This window comes from Micropterus dolomieu, linkage group LG02 (genome assembly GCF_021292245.1).
Source record: "Micropterus dolomieu isolate WLL.071019.BEF.003 ecotype Adirondacks linkage group LG02, ASM2129224v1, whole genome shotgun sequence".
NCBI classification, from domain to species: Eukaryota; Metazoa; Chordata; class Actinopteri; order Centrarchiformes; family Centrarchidae; genus Micropterus; species Micropterus dolomieu.
Genome location: NC_060151.1, coordinates 15,335,271 through 15,353,217, shown reverse-complemented (window position 1 = coordinate 15,353,217; position 17,947 = coordinate 15,335,271). Strand labels below are relative to the sequence as shown.

The 17,947-nt window shown below is 42.3% G+C and overlaps 2 protein-coding genes across 5 annotated transcripts in view; one reads left to right on the top strand and one right to left on the bottom strand.

Moving 5' to 3' along the window:
• Nucleotides 1-12,494, top strand: part of tnrc6c1 (trinucleotide repeat containing adaptor 6C1) — a 47,479-nt gene extending 34,985 nt beyond the window's left edge. For all 4 annotated transcript variants that reach the window (XM_046076382.1, XM_046076373.1, XM_046076363.1 and 1 more), the window contains 8 exons: nt 69-309; nt 405-569; nt 1,062-1,238; nt 1,755-1,904; nt 2,893-3,111; nt 4,701-4,774; nt 4,871-5,010; nt 5,097-12,494. In XM_046076382.1, the coding sequence (XP_045932338.1) occupies nt 69-309; nt 405-569; nt 1,062-1,238; nt 1,755-1,904; nt 2,893-3,111; nt 4,701-4,774; nt 4,871-5,010; nt 5,097-5,493 (1,563 nt within the window). In that variant the 3' untranslated portion in view covers nt 5,494-12,494. The remainder of the gene's footprint in view (nt 1-68; nt 310-404; nt 570-1,061; nt 1,239-1,754; nt 1,905-2,892; nt 3,112-4,700; nt 4,775-4,870; nt 5,011-5,096) is intronic.
• LOC123987467 lies at nt 11,360-16,350 on the bottom strand. Its single transcript, XM_046076413.1, has 4 exons — nt 15,887-16,350; nt 14,144-14,500; nt 13,954-14,060; nt 11,360-12,862 (listed from the first exon to the last, which is right to left on the bottom strand). The coding sequence occupies exons 1-4, from the start codon at nt 15,933-15,935 to the stop codon at nt 12,650-12,652; spliced, it is 726 nt and encodes a 241-aa protein (XP_045932369.1). The 5' UTR covers nt 15,936-16,350; the 3' UTR covers nt 11,360-12,649.
• Between the last annotated feature and the right edge of the window lie 1,597 nt (nt 16,351-17,947).

The window sequence follows — 17,947 nt, the reverse complement described above, 5'->3', positions numbered from 1 at the left end:
TCAGTTGTTATACCTAATACCTGCACATTATAAATCCTAAATGTTTCTCCATTGTGATTTCATCCCAGGTTGCACGTACAATCAATAACATGCAGCAGCAGATCCAACAGCACCAGCGTCAGCTGGCCCAGGCACTGCTGATGAAGCAGCAGCAACAGCAGCCATCCCACTCCCACTCGGGCATGCATCCTGGTGGGGCCAAATCCACCCTGGATTCATTTCCTGGTCACCCCCAGGCTCCAGGCCTCCCCGACCTGCAGACCAAAGAGCCGCAGTCATCTCCCAACACCTATAGCCCCTACTCTCTCTGTGAGTGGCGTTAACATTTCACTTTGAATGGAAAATAGATAACGCAGCACTAATCCTCATAGGCTTGTGTAGTAACATCTGTCTTTTCTCCTCAGCTGGACTGAATCCAAACATGAATGTAAACTGCATGGAGGTGGGTAGTCTGTCTATGAAGGAACCACCCCAGCCGCAATCACGCCTGTCGCAGTGGACGCATCCCAACTCCATCGAAAGCCTCTCTGGAAGCACCTCTCCTCTGGAGCCCAACCTGGGCAAGCATGGTGAGAAGAGGAAGGGAAACCTGGGTATTAAAAATGAAAAGTCCCCACTAGAGAACACTTTGTTTTAGATCTCATGCAAAGTTTGTATTCATGATAATTATTTGCCTTAATTAACAACTATAACAAAGTATTCCTTTTCTAAATTAAATCTCACTTCCAGTATAAACAGTAAGACCCTTTTACGCCAAGGACCTGTGTTCAGCTTGCAAGATGCAGATTTAGGATGTGGATCAGACTGGGAGTTTCTACTTACTATGTAGCAGACACCATAATATATGTAAGAAAGATGCTAAATCTGTTCAGAACAGAATGATTTAAAATTTAAAGATAATATAATTTAAATATAATTAGACTAATAAATGAAGAGTAGTGTGAACACACAAAGAAACATGAAAACTACATCTTTGATTGTTCACTTGAATCCAAAACTTTTCCAACATTTTGCTGATATAAGCCTCTACATTTTTTTTGTTTTAATATCACTTCTCTCAGGTGGCAACCTGGGACCCCCTGGTAAGCCCCATCAGCTGGACGATTCTTACAGCCCCTACAACCTGATGTCCAGCTCAGAGTCTCCTACCAGCCCCCTGGTCCCCCCAGACAGCTGGGGGCAGGGCAAGAGTAACAGTGACAAGATGGCAAATGGGACCAATATAAACTGGCCACCAGGTTAGGAACACTTGAAGTACTCAATATTGATGGCCAGTTTGCCGTCGGGAGCCAGGTCACGGTCAACCAGTTTGTATCATCTAGTTAGCCATGTTTGTGTATCCCTCGCTCTCAGCGGTGCATTTTCCACCTATGTGAAAGGCACTATCATTGATTTACTTTGTTGGAAATAGGAAAAAATAGGAATAAAAGATTGGCAATGTTAACAGAGTGGGGACAGCATGATTTGGAAAATGAATGCAGCAGTTCTGGATACTGGCAAAAATATTTAGCTGTGTAACATTTCTCATTACTGAAATATGGGGTATAATTAAACAGGACTACTATCACTCAGTGCATAAACAGTCAAAATATAGTAACCATCCAGTTAAACTTCCGCAACCAAAAACTGATACCTGATTACCAGCTGGTTGGTAGCTGTTAGTTAAGATTTTATATCATCAATGGATCATCTTTAATATTACGCCATCGTGCAATTTTCATTGTCATTTTTAACATTTTCATTTTGATTTTTAGAATTCTGCCCCGGTGTTCCCTGGAAGGGCCTTCAGAATATCGATCCTGAGACAGACCCAAACGTGACCCCCGGCAGTGTCCCCAGCGGGCCCACCATCAACACCAACATCCAAGATGTCAACCGTTACCTGCTGCGGGACAGGAGTGGAGGTGAGAACATGGTCAAAGAGTGAGAGAAATGTCTGAAAAAGAGTCTTAGTAAGATACTAAGAAAAAATTTTTTTTTGCTTGTATTGGTCCTGGCCAACAAGACAAGTTCCATGTCACAGTATAGTTAAACAACTGTAACAAGCAAAGGTCTTGGAAATCTGTTTTCCCCACTATCTGAAAAATACACTTACAGAACAAGATGTGTCCCTATCTAATGTAAGTCCACTAAAATGGTCTTACAGTATCATGCTGCTGCCACCAGAGAGCCCGCTTCTTATTCTTTTGTTCTTCATTTTCCTACTTTTAACTGCCTCTGTAATCATTCATTTACCAGTTTATACTTTTCTCTTCTTAATGAGCTGACTGTCGTCATTTGTAGTGCATTTTTCCTTTACTCCATTTTCTCTCTCTGCTATTCTTTTTTCCTTACTTGTTTGTGTCTGTCTATTTGTTTGTGTTGATGGCATCGGCTTAGGCTCCTCTCCCACTTCATCTCAGAACGAGGCTCTGCCTCCCTCCACTGATTGGCCAGTCAGTGCCTACACTAGCTCGTTCAGTCTGTCGTCCCCGGAGACGGACGATGCAGGTACACGGTTTATCCATAATGTTCTCCACCCCACATTGCAGTGGCTAACTCGCTGCAAAACAACATTATTCTGTCCCTCTTGTTACTGTTAACAACCAGAGCCTCAGACGCTCACTGGAGAACCACATCTCTCCTTTCCATTCAAGTCACTGCTCCTGATTAAATATGATCCTCATTTGAGCTCTCCCCCTGTCAACTTTGCCTCTCCTGCAGTGCATATTTCCCCTGTGGTGTTAGTGTATCTCCTTCCTCCTTGTGTGTGGCATGGGAAGCGTTGAGCAAATATGAAAGAACTTTTAAGTCGAATCATTTTGCTCTGCAGGACTCCCTCCTATGGGAGCAGCTGTCTTTCGGTCACTTGGTTCTGCAGGCCAAACTTTTCTGTCTCTCTTTTCCCTCCAGGTAAACTGTCAGAGATGAAGTCTACTTGGTCTCCAGGCCCCATTTCTCACAGCCAGGCTTCTCTGTCCCATGAGCTGTGGAAGGTCCCCCAGGGCCCCCGGGGTAGCAACACGGCCCCTTCCCGCCCCCCGCCTGGCCTCACCAACACCAAGCCTTCCTCAACCTGGGGGGGCAACTCCCTGGGTCTGGCCCAAGGCTGGAGCAGCTCTTACACCACAGGTAGTCTTAAAGCGTAATATTTGGGCAGCCAGGCACCAATGTTTTTGATCCTTCTCTCCTTAATTATTTCCAACTGCCATTTTCTTTTTTGTCAGAATCTGCTTATTTTATTATTATCTCTTATTATCACAAGAAATATATTCAAACCCCTAGGACAGCAAACAATATATAAGAAGATAATTTTAATAAAAAGCATGTATTCTGAATTGAGAGTGCCTACAAAGTCCTTCTAGGAAAGTCATGCAACTTGGCAGCCATCTTGGCAACGCCTCTGGGCAGCTATTTCGGACTAACAAGACCAGGCTGAACTAAACTTTCACTGGTCACCGGGACATAAAAACTACATTAATAGAATCAGCAGTAAAATCTAATAAAAACTGCTGAAAAAGTTGGCATGTTTGCCTCAAAATAAGGTTTAAAAACCGTTTTTTCCGACAGGTTACACTTGTACTGCTGTAGGCCCCTTACATCAGGGGAACCACACGATTGGCTGAAATATGTTTCCCGCCTCGGCTGTTAAAAGAAGACGATTGGCTTTCTAGCGGGAGGGGCGGGACAACCGTCATCTTTGGCGTTACGGGTTTTCCCTATAGAGTTGTATTGAGGATTCTTAAAGTGGCGTGTCTCTTCTATATAACGCCTCTGGTGCCTGTATTAATTACAATAATTATTTAATCAAACAGTGCAGTGGTTAGCGCTTTCGCCTCACAGCAAAAAGGTTGTGTGTTCAAACATTGGTCGTTCCGGGCCTTTGTGTGTGGAGTTTGCATGTTCTCCCCGTGTCTGCGTGGGTTCTCTCTGTGTGCTTAGGCTTCCTCCCACCGTCCAAAGACATGCGGACTAGGTTGATTGGTGACCCTAAATTGTACGTGAGTATGAATGGCTGTTTGTCTATGAGTGGCCCTGTGATGGATTGGCGACCTGTCCAGGGTGTACTCCGCCTTTCTCTCGATGTAAGCTGGGATTGGCTCCAGCCCCCCGCAACCCTGTACGCAGGATAAGCGGTTGACGATGGATAGATGGATGGATGGATGTAATCAAACAGGACAATTAAACAGGCTTATTGGTTTGTTTTAGTACGCAATGAATAGATTTGACATCCTTGCAATTCTTTGCTGACAAAACACATGTAGACATATGACATGCAGTAAAAACTAATGTTTTTGTCCTTGTCCTCCTGAAAATATTAGACAAAAAAACACAAAATTAGTTAAGACATACTACACAAAGTGTAAGCCATTTCTTCTGCTGTCGTGTGAGTTGTCTAAAGGTTAGACAATGGAACCACATTGTGTTTGTTCAATGGTTATGAAGTTTGCAGTGTGAGTGTACTCGTAGAGCCAGCACCCCTTTGATGTGGCATACAACCACAGGCCAATTCTGGAGGTAGAGTAGGCAGGACTGACAACGGCTTAAGAAAATCTTGTTGTGGTTGTCAACTGACACTGGGTGGTGGTTCTTTTCTCACTGTAGGAATCAACACCACCTACTCAGTTTTAGTAACTGACTCTGGTTTCAGTCGAGCTTCGTAAGCATAAACTTCACGCTAAGAAATCTCTGCCGCCTTTGTGTCTCTCCCTTACAAACAGCAGGTACCACGTGGAGTACGGACAGCTCCTCCAGGACCAGCAGCTGGCTGGTTCTGAGGAACCTCACTCCACAGGTAACAGCTGTCTCTTAGCCTTTAAGCATTCAGGCCTCACAGAGTATTAACTGTATCTGTGCACTTACACTTTCTGCGGTCCTGTTTGTGTCCCAGATTGATGGTTCGACTCTGCGTACGCTGTGCATGCAGCACGGCCCCCTCATCACATTCCACCTCAACCTGACACAAGGCAACGCTGTGGTGCGCTACAGCTCCAAGGATGAAGCTGCCAAGGCTCAGAAGTCCCTGCACATGTACGCCTCTTTACGTTTTTTGGCTCAGTTCATTTTTAAAAAGTTTTGACCATTTCTCAACTTTTTTTTCTTTCATCCCCATCCAGGTGCGTGCTCGGGAACACCACCATCCTGGCAGAGTTTGCTGGGGAGGAGGAAGTGAACCGCTTCTTTGCACAGGGCCAGTTGCTTGGTGGAACAACCAGCTGGCAGGCCACTCCAGGCACCAATCAGACAAGGATGGGTGGGGCCGGGTCCGGAGCCTCCCATCCCATCGGACACTCGCCCCACTGGAACAACAACAACAACAGCGGCAGCAGCAGCAATAGCAGTGGCCTGGGAACAGGCGGAGCAAAGACGGGCGGAGAGTTGCTGTGGGGTGGCGTGCAGCAGTATTCCAGCCTGTGGGGACCCCCGAGTGGAGAAGAGGGACGGGTCATGGGGAGTCCCACCCAAATAAATACGCTGCTGCCTGGGGACCTGCTGAGTGGGGAGTCCATGTAGGACAGAAGAGCCCAGGCATAACGAACACCAACAGGAGCAAAAACATTGCAAATCATTGTGGAGATAATCAGTGTGGGTGTAATGGTGGAAGAAGAGACGAGAGGAGGGCGAGGCTACATCCTCGCTGCTCACCCTCGCCAACCTCCTCGACTCCTTTTCATTTTTAATGACATTTCAATTGCAGTTCTTTTGTGAATCTCACTGAGAGATTTTGGTCACAGTGTTCAGCTCTTACTTTTGGAGACAAAGGAAGAAGTCTTTCATTCGACAAGAAAGAGAACTTTTTACAGGAATGACCTTTTGAGAACTCGTCCGTGTGAAACATGTACTTTAGTCAAACTGACACACAGTGACGAGCTGCCATCTTTAAACTTGCGTAATCCCTCTCGGCCTTTTGAGGCAATCATACTGCACCTCAGAGATCCATCAAAAGGCATCATTCCCAAAGTTAAAACCCTTCAATCAGAGTGGTTGTCGAACTTTCAGCTGGTCCAGACTCAACTTTTGTTTCTCTCAGCACTAATATTAGCCTTAACCTCTTTCCTGCCCTGCTATCCTCACTCACTCTGTACTTGGTGAAGAAGCATACGGACACTTGCACACCCTTATTTCTGAGCCAGTGAAACCTGAGTGGAGAGTACATGCTGCTGCTGCTGCTTAACATAAGCAACTACAGCTCACAACTTCAGTGCATTTTTTTGCAAGCAGATTGAGTTCCCCACAGAACGCTCAAAAGGAATGATGCAACTCTGTTCGACCCGTGTTCAAGCCATTTCTATTTGTAGTGGGGGGTTTTTATTTTTCCTCTTAAACCATTGCAAACAAAGCTAAGAACTGATATTATTCAAATGTGTCTGTCAAGCTTACCCAGAGGGGGGAAGAGAAAGTTTTTGGGGGTCATCACATGTACAGTTATAGACCTGATGGATTACTAAATGAACCACTGCTATTACTATGGAGCTGTAAAGACAAATACTTCAATGCACCTCAACTCATCTGCGGGCAACTCGCAGTTTGGTCTCAGTCTCGGACCCGCTCACTGATGTTGTGGAAAACCTCAAGTCGTAAATGTTTCCCACCGGCGTCTAGTCAATGACCCCACTCCACCCGCAAAAACACCATTTCAAGTGACGTGCAATATAAGCCACAGACTTTACCGTCCAAGCACCCTCCCATCATGACGAGAGGAGACTTTAAGGAAGGATTGAACTGCAAAAGCTCTATCTGCCCTGTAACCCCACCCCCACCTCACCTACAACTGCCACTACTACCCTTCACCCCCACCCTCCCCCACACACACCCCCCCACACACCCCAAGAGTGTGTGAGCTCAGGAGAGTGGCGAGCTGGTGTTCAACCTTCTGTCCAAGATACTAGGACGTACACGCAAAGCACTTCTTCAGCCAGCCTACTCTCCACACTTATGCCAGTGACTAGTTTTTTGGGGGGGGGGATAGTTTGTGTGTGTTTGTTTCTGTGTATGTGTGTGTGCTTGGGGAGAAGGCATCAAACCAAAGTGAGAGAAGCCTATTTTCCTTTTTACCCAGATGACCCTTTTTTTGCCCATATTTGCGTATGTAGAAAAGTATGAAGCATTTGCAACATTTGTGAATAGGTGGTCTATCATAGCACTTAGCAAGAGCGTCGCTGCTCGTTATACCCTTAATGCCAACAACTAGAAGAAAGGAGAAGCAACACTGGCAAATAAAAAAAAAAAATAAAAAAAAAAAAACAAAGACAAAAAAGCAATCTGCTTAGTGGCTTCTCTATACATTTATTTTTTAACTTAACATGGATGTGAAGATGCTTTTTTTGTTGTTTTTTTTGTTTTTTTTTTCAATCTTCCTTCCCTCAAGTCGGTGAGACCAGGAAGGATGTCAAACATGGTAGCAAAGTGAAGGGAAATACAAAGAAAGAACTAACTCAACTGATGATGGGTGCAGGAGGGAAATACCCCAAAGCACTCATCTTTATCAAAGTAAATATCACTGTTACATTACATACTTCGAAATCTTTAGCCTTGGTGTCTGGAAACGCTCGACATGTTTATGTTCTACTGGGTCCAGCAGGGAGGATCGCCATCTTTCTTGTCCTTATGTTTTTATTTTTTTTCTTCTTGGCCCTGCCAACCTGTGTGATAGTGTGGCCACTGAGTGCCTGCCTGCTGCAGAGTGCAGTGCTCTGCAGCAGCCCTCACCCCACCCTCCCGCTCGCTCGCTGCCTCCCTGCGGATCCCTACAGACTGGCATCCCTCTTCCTCCTCCTTCCCCTCCCCCGGCCTCCAGGCCAAGAGCAGCTCTTTCAGAACTGGCCCACCTGTATTAAATTTACTACTACTGCTGCGCCAGAGTCTGTCCTCAGCAACCTCCGACTCCACACTCTCTCTGTCTCTCTCCTGCAAAGATCACTTTAGCCAGAGATGGAGGCATGTGATGTGTTTTTTTTGTTTTTTGTTTTTTTTTCTTTGTTTCACTTATGGATTTGCCAGTGTGCATTTTTGTTGTATTGTTGTCATAAAGTTTGCTGATATTGTTGCTGTTATCATTGATGATATAGATAATGATTGTTTCCTGATGGTGATTTCACAGCTTTTTTAAATATTGGTCTTTATGCAGTGTTCAGCTTCTCTCCTGCCCCTCCCACTGCCTCCGAGGCAGAAGCAGCGTGTAGTTTAGAGGTACGCCTCAGCCGTGCAGCAAAGGCCATATGAAACACTGCAGATGTCAGTAGAAAAGGCTGGTGGGGGATATCTTTACGTGGGGTTGTTGGAAAGAGTCAAGTCAAGTGGGTAAAGGTAGTGTAGTCAAAGGTTCTCCAGGATAGTGAGCCAACTGACTCTGTTCATCCGGGAGTGCCCAACCTCTGCTCTTTGTCGTCTCATAACACACACACACGCTTTAGTGTTGATGGGCTTCACTCACGCTGGTGCTTTATGTTTAACTCTGGGAGCACTCAGTTACACTTAGAACCACCTCAACTGATGACAGCCTTCCATTTCTATGCAAAGACAAGGAGGTGTTTGTTCACAGCCACCCCCCCCCCTCCCCCTACATCTGCCAATCTTCACTTATCGCTCAACCTTTACTTCCCGGCAGCTTCCCTTGAAAACCTCCCCAGTTAAAATATAAGTGGCACCGAAAGAGCCTCTCTTCAAGGGTTAAGTCTCTCACTGTGTGGACAGAGCTACTAGATAACACTAAATGACCTGCTGGAGGCACTAGTGGTTGGCCGTCTCTTCTTCAGTCTTGTGCCAACTGATCTAATATTATCTACTTCCACCTTGTCATATCCTAATTCATCTTTAATGTGATGAGACTTAAGTTTCTTATATTGCTGCAGGGGCGTACACCACAAGCTCCAGCTGTAGGAGGCTTGAGGAGTAGAAGGGAAGGACGGACGAATTGTGCTGTTTTTGGGGGGGTTTTTTACCAACAAGGGACTGGAAATTTAGTAGAGAACCAGGCTGCAGGAGAGGGGTGTGGGTGTGTGTGTGTGTGTGGGGGGGGGGCGTTGTTGGTCCCATGTGTCTGTGCACTGTTTATGGGTCACATCGGGTACATCTCTTTAAAAACCAAAAACATCTTTTTCTTTATCATCAAGGTTTTTCGCAAAAACTAGAAACTACAAAAAAAAATGTCAGTTTCAGCTGTGCACTCCAAGGCTGAGATACCTGTGTTCTGTTTCTCTGCAAGCTGCCGCCTTCTCACCCCGTCTGGGCTCATTCTCTGGGCCACATGTGGGGAAGCTGTATCCAGGTGGTTCATTTTGGACCTCCAACCTGAAGGTCGACAGGTCATTTCTGCACATCTGGCTTTGGGGGCAGGGTCCAAGCAGGGACCCTGTGTATCAGCAGAAATAGGGACACACCTCAAGTTTGGTACCAAGTCTTAAAACTTTCGGGATTTGCCCTCTTCCAGAGTCGCTTTAGACTCACGTCATTCAACAAAACAATCACTATTGCCTGTGTTGTCTGTCTGTGCGTTTGTTTGTTCCTGAAAATCTGTATTTACTCCACACTGGACTTGAATCAAAGAACTGGCGTTGAAGCGGAGAGTCGAACAGGGTGGGCGGATGGGTGACTGGGACGGAGGTCGAGTCTCAGATGTGCCCCGGATTTTTTGGCGCAGCACCAGCACTGAGAGCCCCGGCCCCTCCCACACCCCTCCCCTGCACTCTTATCTACCTGTCTAGTGTTGGAAATCAGATGCTCTCCTATTTTTTAAAGTCACAGGGACTCAAAGGCAACTGGATCTTGAGCAAAAAAATGCTTCTCAATCATGGATCAGACAAGGGTGTGGGGCAGGGGCCCCAAAAAGAGTTGAATTAGCAAATCTCTCTTTAAAAAAACAACAACAAAGGCCTGGGTTGAATATGCACATGCTAGTCCATATACATAATACAACCAAGAGTACATAATGGATGTATGTGTGTAAATGGCTAGAGCTCTCTGTTTTCCACTTAGCCTAAGCCCCCTCCCCTGCCCTGGCTTCAGCCCTTACCCTGTGTATCCTCCTCAACATTATATTTCCCAGAAGACAAGATCATAAACATATCAGAGTAATACAAAATAATGAAAACAAATACTTGAATCAAAAGAAGCGCCAATAATGTAATGTGAACACTTTTTTGTAGTGGTTTTTTGTCTCATTCACTTCAGAGATTTTTGATAGCATCGGTTCAGAGTGAATTAAATTTGAAATACGAGTGTTGTTGAAAACAGAGCGATATAAAGGCAAATTTACATCTGTTGTATTTGAGTGTTTGCACAAGGCTGCTTGTACTGTATGTTGTTTGAATGAATAGTGTGTGAGGTGAAGAAACGTGTGAGAGCTCGTGATTACAGCGGAGGAATTTCCGCCTTGTGATTCTTTTCAAGTCAGTATACTTTTGTTGTTGATTTGTTTGTTTTTTTTGTTTTTTCTTTTTGCTTGTCAAAAATATATTCTGATGTTAATGGTTACTAGCCTCTAGCGTTGCACTGAGTGTCGGCCTCACCCCTCATCCAGCTAAACGAACAACATGATACAAGTACTGAGGGGAGACGGGGACAGTTCATGTGTAAATGTTTACTCAAGGACTAAAATAAGTGTGTTTTTAAAATGTAATGTTTATCTACCTTAGTGGCTTTCATTGTGGAATAATCCAAGAAAGTATGGATCATAATTGAGTATTGCACCATTTTTCAGACTGTAAACCTAAAAAAAACAAACAAGAAAACAGAAAAAAAAAATCACATATGTATAAAAATGCAGCAAAAAAAAAGTATTTTGCAGACCTGTGGCCATAGATTGGGGTAGAAGGACTTCAGCTCTCCCAAATCTGAGCAATGGAGAGAGTGAAGGACAAGACATCAGACTGAGCCTTGGCTTCTAGGGCTCACTTCAGAGGTGCCTACCTTTTTGGTTTGTTAGCTTTTGTTCTGTTTTTCACTTATGTTCAAATCACTCATGTTGTCATTTGTTTTCCTGCAAGGCCACTGACAGTTTACAAACACTTAGTTTTTTTCTGGAGTTCAGAAAAAAAAATCAGCAACACAAAAGAATTGAACCATGGGAATGTTGGAAAAAGAGAAAAAAAAAAAGGACAAATGCTTCCATTAAAAAAAAAAAACAAAACAAAAAAAACACTTCACCGAATGAAGATTTATTGTGCTACTTTCAGAGCTCTGGGATTGAACAGTGTTGTCTTGTTCTGTTTAACCATCTTTGTTCTGTGTTAATGTTGATTTCATGGATTATCTGAAGCCTGTATGTTTTATGTTGATTATATATATTTTCCTTTATATAAAAAAAGAAAAGAAAAAAAGAAAGACATAATTGCTCACTATCTTGCACACACACAAAAAGTGGATCTTGTCTCAGGAAGGCCAGGGTTCCAGAGTACCAACTCCACGCCATTTTAATGTACATTTTTATGATGAGTAAAAAAAAAAAAGAAAAATGGATGATTTAAAAGAAACAATTCTAAGCACTGAAAGTTATGGATTTCAGAAGAAGAGAAAATACCTTTTGTTTCTAAATCCGTAGCAGTTACATAATAACCAAATAATGGACTTTAAATGAAAATGGAGTGCTTTATATATAAATCTATATATTAAAATTGCTTTACATTTAAAAACAAAAAAAAACGGTCAATGGTTTTGATTGTTTAAAAAAAAAAAAAGAAAGAAAGACCGTGAATAACATGCAAAATGCTGTATGTTTGAATCTTTATTGTGTTTTCTTAATGAGGTCCCGTCCTGACTGAATCAGGAACATTGTGCATTACTCTTTCTTTCCTCTTTCTCTCTCTCTCATTCTCCCACAGCGGATATTATCAATAGATACATCAGACTTTTGTGGAACATTTTTTCACATTTTTGGAGGATGTTTGTAAAACATGAGCTGGTTGTAAAGGATCATGAAACTATGCACAAGTGTTTTTGGGGGTGGGGGTTGGGGTGGAAGATGGGGGGGATTATATGGCCTACTTCTAAGTGGCTGATCTATTGCAGGGGTTTTTGGGATCCAATGTGTTTTTATTTGTCTTTGATTTTATTTTTTGAAGGGGGCGGAGAGGTGACTCATGTTCGAGCCTCCCGCCTCCAGCTTCCTTCCCCTGATTCAGATTGACCTAGCGCTACATCGCCATGCTGTGTATTCCTAAAACCAATGAGCGTCTCACTCTTTAGCACTGTGGGATTCTAGCCTGTCACCCTCAAGGGTTTTTTTTTCTCAGTTAAGGTTTTCTTGGAGGGTGGGGTGGGGGGGTATGGGATTAGGGCTGCTCTTTTTTGGGCCTTTTTTTGTTTTGTTTTTGAAATATTAAGTAAAAATGTCTGTACTGAGATTTAATGAAAAGTCAGTGGCTTGTAATGTTTTATTTTTCTCTCTGTATAGCTCTTTCTCCTCATAGAATGTGATTGCTAAATGACATGCACCGAAACAAATGTTTTCATGAACTATGGAGCTTCTTTCAAATATTAATAAAATAGCCTTTTTTTTCTTGGCTGTTAAAAATGCATCATTTCCTTATTTGGTGTTTTAATTCTCCGCCTTGTCTGTCTTGTTTCCTGGACAAGAAGTCACCTCTCGCTTTCATATCATGTTGTTGTGGTAGAGCGGGTGTCATTTCCTGAACACATTTGTTGCGCCATTAGCTCAATGCCAGAAGTCACGTCAGGCTCTGAGGGCGAGCTGTCTGGGGCAGGCGTAGTAGTTGTCCTGTGGTTGTCGGATGTTTGGGTTAGCGTACACTGGGAAGTTGACTTCCTCCAGGTGTGAGGGGGCCTCGTGGTTATTTTGGGGGATCCCGGCGCTCTGCTGCTTCCTGGTCATTTCTTCATAGATAGGAGCAGAAGGTTGTGGTTTGTGATGATGCCTCGCCTTCACCTACAACACATTATTTCTGACTTTTAGAAATCAATTTATGTTGAGTATGGAGTATTAACAAGCTTCTGCAGTTAATATTTAGGCCTGCTCCTTGTTTTTTTATGCTCAAGGCCTCAAGCCCCAGTATGTATTTGTTACTTTAAACTGTGTTTACCAGCTAATCTTCTGATTGTTGTCTTGTGAAAAATGTCCATAGTCCAACGTCCACAGTTTCCCAGAGTCCAAGGTGACGTCTTTAAAAACTTTGTAATCTTAGTAACCATCTTAGTAATTTGGAATGGAATTGATTGCTCTAAATTGTGTGAGATTTTATTCCTGCAGAACAGCAACTTCATTGTATCAGATGAGAAAATACGCACAGAAATTGTCCTCAAAATTTGCAACCTTGCTACATAATTTAATGATTACGCTAAAATGAATGACAATTGGATAATAAATTCTAAACATGTGGATGATCCTCATAAAATTGTCTTGCTGACTGGATCTGGTTCCCAGGCTGCTAGGGTGAGTAATAGATGTGACAGTAAAGTAGACAGACCATAGACCCTACAATGAACACTGATTTTGACTTCAGAAGATGTTGTGATTGACCTTGATGGTCGTCTGAAGGTGTAGTTCACTATATATCTGTCAGTATGGGTGAGAGTCCACATGTGACTGCTGATCCTTTGTGCTAATTCAGATTTCCTTTTGGATACTTCATATTGATTTTGAGAGATGTCTCTTGGTCACTTTACATAACGTGACAGATTTGGTGACTCACGCGCAGACAATCCCAGCAGTAATTATCAGGCGTCATCTCACTTCAGTTGCCTTGAAAATGCACTAAAACCGATGACTGTCAGGCCTCTATTAAAGCTGACACATTTATTGATATTCAACTTAATATGACTCACTTGCATAGCTGTCTTTGTACTTTTGAATTACAAAGCTCCTGAAAAGCTAGTGCCTCTGTCAGAAATACTGCAAAATGGTGTGACAAGAGGAGCTCAGCAACATTTACTGAAAAACACTCAACAGTATTGTTGCTTCACAACATAACAAACCTCAGAAATGAGCCATCCATTATTAGTTTAAGTGTAAATACTCACACATTTCTCTATGGCCAGCCAGCTGAGTATGAACAGAAGCAGCCCTGCTGTTGTAAAGACTGTCAAGAGCACCGGAGGGTAACTGGGAGAGCACTGGCATGACCTCCCTGCATCACAAACGCCAGTACAGGTTAAAGTCTGAAAAGAGGCACTTGGGTTTAACGTGTAAGTACTGTATTGTGAGACATACCTGTCCTCTCAACCAACAAGAAAACCTTCTGAGCGCCAAGGAGGATCTGGGGAGAGCTGTTGTCCCCTCGGTAGCTCAGCTCCCACATGTACAGTCCCGTGTCACTGTGCTGTAAATGGGATATGGTCACATTGACCTGCAGGGAGTCCAGTCCTCCCCAGAGCTGCAGACGCCCCCTGTGCTCGGGGTTGACCCTGATCTTGACGTCCTTAGCCATCGACAGCAGGGTCGTCTGGCTCTGGGCACTGCGGTGGTAAAGGTGGAGGCCCTCCAGGCTGCCATGCTGCTGCTGATGGAAACAAGAGAGCTCCAGTGACTGGCTCTCTTTCAGTTGCCTGAAGATCAACTCTGCATAGGCTGGAGGAGAAAAAAACACTTAGGACTTTTTTCCATGACTTTGGTCCCAACTGAAATATCTCACTATTGGATGGATTAAGATGACATTTTGTACAGACATTCATGGTTTCCCAGAGGATGAAACTCCCTGGCCCAATCCCAATGTCCCCCCTAAAACCTAAGCCCTAAGCCCTGAACCCTCACAGACTTTACTGACGTCACTTGGAAAGTGATTGAGTGCAAGAGGCTGCAAGGGCTCAAAATGCTGTAAACAGGAAGGGGACAGCACTTTGCCACTTTATCATGTTACCTTGACAACGCTGAAACACCTTGCACACTTTTTATTTTATGTTTTTGCCTGATTTTTAAGTCCTGCAAACTCTTGCCCTGCAGAGTAGAGGAGAGGTAAAAGTCAATATATATTTGTCAATAATCAATACACTATTGTTGGTCAAAACAACATCATTAAGCAAAAACTACAATAAATAGTTTGTAATAAGGTGTTTGCATTCATCTGACTTCATGTGATCTATGTACCATCATAAGTTAAGAAAACTTTCAACAATTTTAACATCAGCGTTGGTGTCGATGCTTTTTTGTTTACCGTTTTTCTTCTTTTACAAGGATTTGCCATGATTTTTCTCTTGCTTCCGGGCTTCCCTTGGTAACCCCCGTGTTTCACGCATGGTTTCACGTCATACCGCTATGACGTGTGGGCAATTCTCTCAGCCAAAGTCTGCAGAAATGCGGACTTACGAAAAGGTGTATAAAAAGGGCTCAAAATGTCCGCAAGAGAGCCTCCCGGGAACGCGGCTCAAAGTCTGTGAGTCTGTGAGGGTGGACATTGGGATGACTTTCCCTCTAACGCCAGTGTGAGTGATATATCTTCACTATTGAATGGATTGCCATAACATTTTGCACAGACATTCATGGTGCCAAGAGGAAGAATTGTAATGACTTTGGTGATCCCTTAACTTTCCATAAAGCACCATCGTGAGCTTCACATTTGAGCAATATATCTTAACTATTAAATGGATTGCCATGGCATTTTGTACACATGCTCTCCTCAGGTTGAATTGTGATCATTTTGATGCAGTGGTGAACAATATATTATTATACATTTTATATAATTATTATGTATTAAACAGCAGGTTAGCATTTAGCTCAAATCAGCACCGTGTTAGTGCTGTCACACAATGCTGTAACCAAAGCCACAGCATGGTTCCAATATACCTCCTCAGTAAATAAAAACAAATAAGACTGTATAACCTGCACATTATGCTGCAGAAATAAATGCTTAATGCCAGGATAAAGAAGTAACGAAATCAGCAACATTCTGACTCTGTCACAAGCAGAAATAGTTGACTATTACAAAACACTAGTAAGTAAAATGTGAATTTCTCTTACCTTCAAAGAGCTGAATGAGAATGAGAATGCATGCCACGCTCCTCCTCATGGCCTTTTCAGTTATAAAAGAACTGAGATATACCGAAGCTAAGTCATACTGTACTCCTCCCTTCCTTCAGTTTACTGTGATACTTTGGGGACAGCCTCAGTGTATTTATTGTTCTTCACCTCAAAGCAGGAAGAGGACTTCAAAGCAAGAACTGCCTTAAAATACTGGTCTTGTACACACAGAGATTGTCAAACTGAGTTTTAAAATATTTCTCAGACTCAGGATGTTAAGCATCAGGCTTTAGAGCCTTCAGTCACTAGATACAGTATAAAATTATTTAATATATATATTTATTAAATATAAAAACATTGTTCCACCACCTAAAATAGTCTAATTTTGTACCGAGGGGTGTGTTGCATACCCTGATAGTGAACAGAATTGTGCAAAAGACTGGTTGATTTCAACAACCAGATTCTGATATTATCAAGTCAGAAAAGAGGATATAAGAATCAAGTATCATTCTGTGTCACCGGATATGTCTGGTGTCTGGTTTCTGGTGTGTACACGATCAGTGTGAAGTGCAGATCAGAGACAGTCAGATGGACAGTCCTCCACTGCGGAGAGGATTGTTGTTGTTGTATATTCAGTGGTTTTTACATAAACCACAGCAGCAGTCAGCACTAATACATCCTGTGAACACACACATGTACATAGATAAATGCACTGTCTGTAAAGGACTTGCCAGTTCATTAGGTACACAAGTGCAAGCCAATACAGCAGCCAGCAATAAATTATAAATAGATAAAACTTTGTAAAGCTTATAAGGTTCCTTTTCTTGTTGACAGTATGTCTTGGTACTTGTTGATTCAACCCTGTGCTCATTTTTGAGTTTTTTCAAGCACTTATTTTAATTGACTTTTTAAAAGACAGGAAACAACTCTTGATGAGTTAGACAACATGAAATTACAATAGGCAGTATAATGTGATACAATTATGTTTTTAACTGATACGAACAAAAGACAAAAAATGAAACTAAAATAAAATAAATAAATAAAGATTAGCTAATTAAGCAAATATGTAGTAAAGATAACCATCCAAGATAAGGAATTTATTTTCTCATTCTAAGTTCATCAGTACCTCTCTTATCCCATTTCTGTGGCTACGAGCTGTTGCGCGCTTTTATGTTAGGATAAAGCTGGTGGTGTCAAAATTTATTATATTGAGAAGTGTTTCTAATGTCTCGTGTAAGGGTGAGGTCCAACACAGCACCACCACTATGAGATTCATAGGATTTCTTCATACATTTATTGGAGGAATGTTGAGTTGGATACTTTAGATTGTAAAAGCAAATAAACTGGTCAATCTGTATACAACTTCTATTGGTCTCAAAGTGATGGAAATATCTGTTTCATACACAAACAAAAGTAAATGACTAAATGCAAGTTGTTTAAATATCATGCTGATTTTTTATTAAGATATATTGAGACACAAATAGTCAAACTTGACCATTTTAGATGTGAATGCTCACTGTGATTTATACAGGTTAATGCTGATGGATCCTTTTATTGTAGTTCATAGAAACAAAACATTTTTCTACATATGATACATTGATACCACTGTATGCAAAAAAATGAATACGAAACAAAAATAAGAAAACAAGTTTTTTTCTCATTTTACTTTCTATTTTTGTAAATTTTTGTACCAAATTGGAACTTGTAAAGAAGAGAAAAGTAAATAACTGCTGGGTAATTTTGGTCTAGATACTTCCAGAGAGCAGGGGCCAGGAATTAATTTTCATTTTACAGCAGCATAGGAAGCAAAATGAATATCTAAAGTGGAGTTGCCATGACAGTAAACAATCACGGGATCAAGACTACTGTTGCTGTGCACAATATGGATTTATATTTTTAAGAAGTGACTAAATTTACTTAGCATTTCTGACTTTTAGCTAACATTTTGATAAATGGTAGCACTTTTTTTTACACTGAATTTAAATTTCTACAAAAACAAGCAATGAAGCAAATATGTGTACAATTTTAAACATATCAACTTCATATAAATCAGACTTTTGT

Bases quoted from the DNA above. Each gene is read 5' to 3' on its own strand.
- LOC123987467 (XM_046076413.1), bottom strand. From the start codon at position 15,935: ATGAGGAGGAGCGTGGCATGCATTCTCATTCTCATTCAGCTCTTTGAA. The intron at 14,061-14,143 runs GTATGTCTCACA...TTTGTGATGCAG, and splicing joins CTTGTTGGTTGAGAGGACAG to GGAGGTCATGCCAGTGCTCT. The intron at 12,863-13,953 runs GTGAGTATTTAC...AATGTGTTGTAG, and splicing joins GGCTGGCCATAGAGAAATGT to GTGAAGGCGAGGCATCATCA.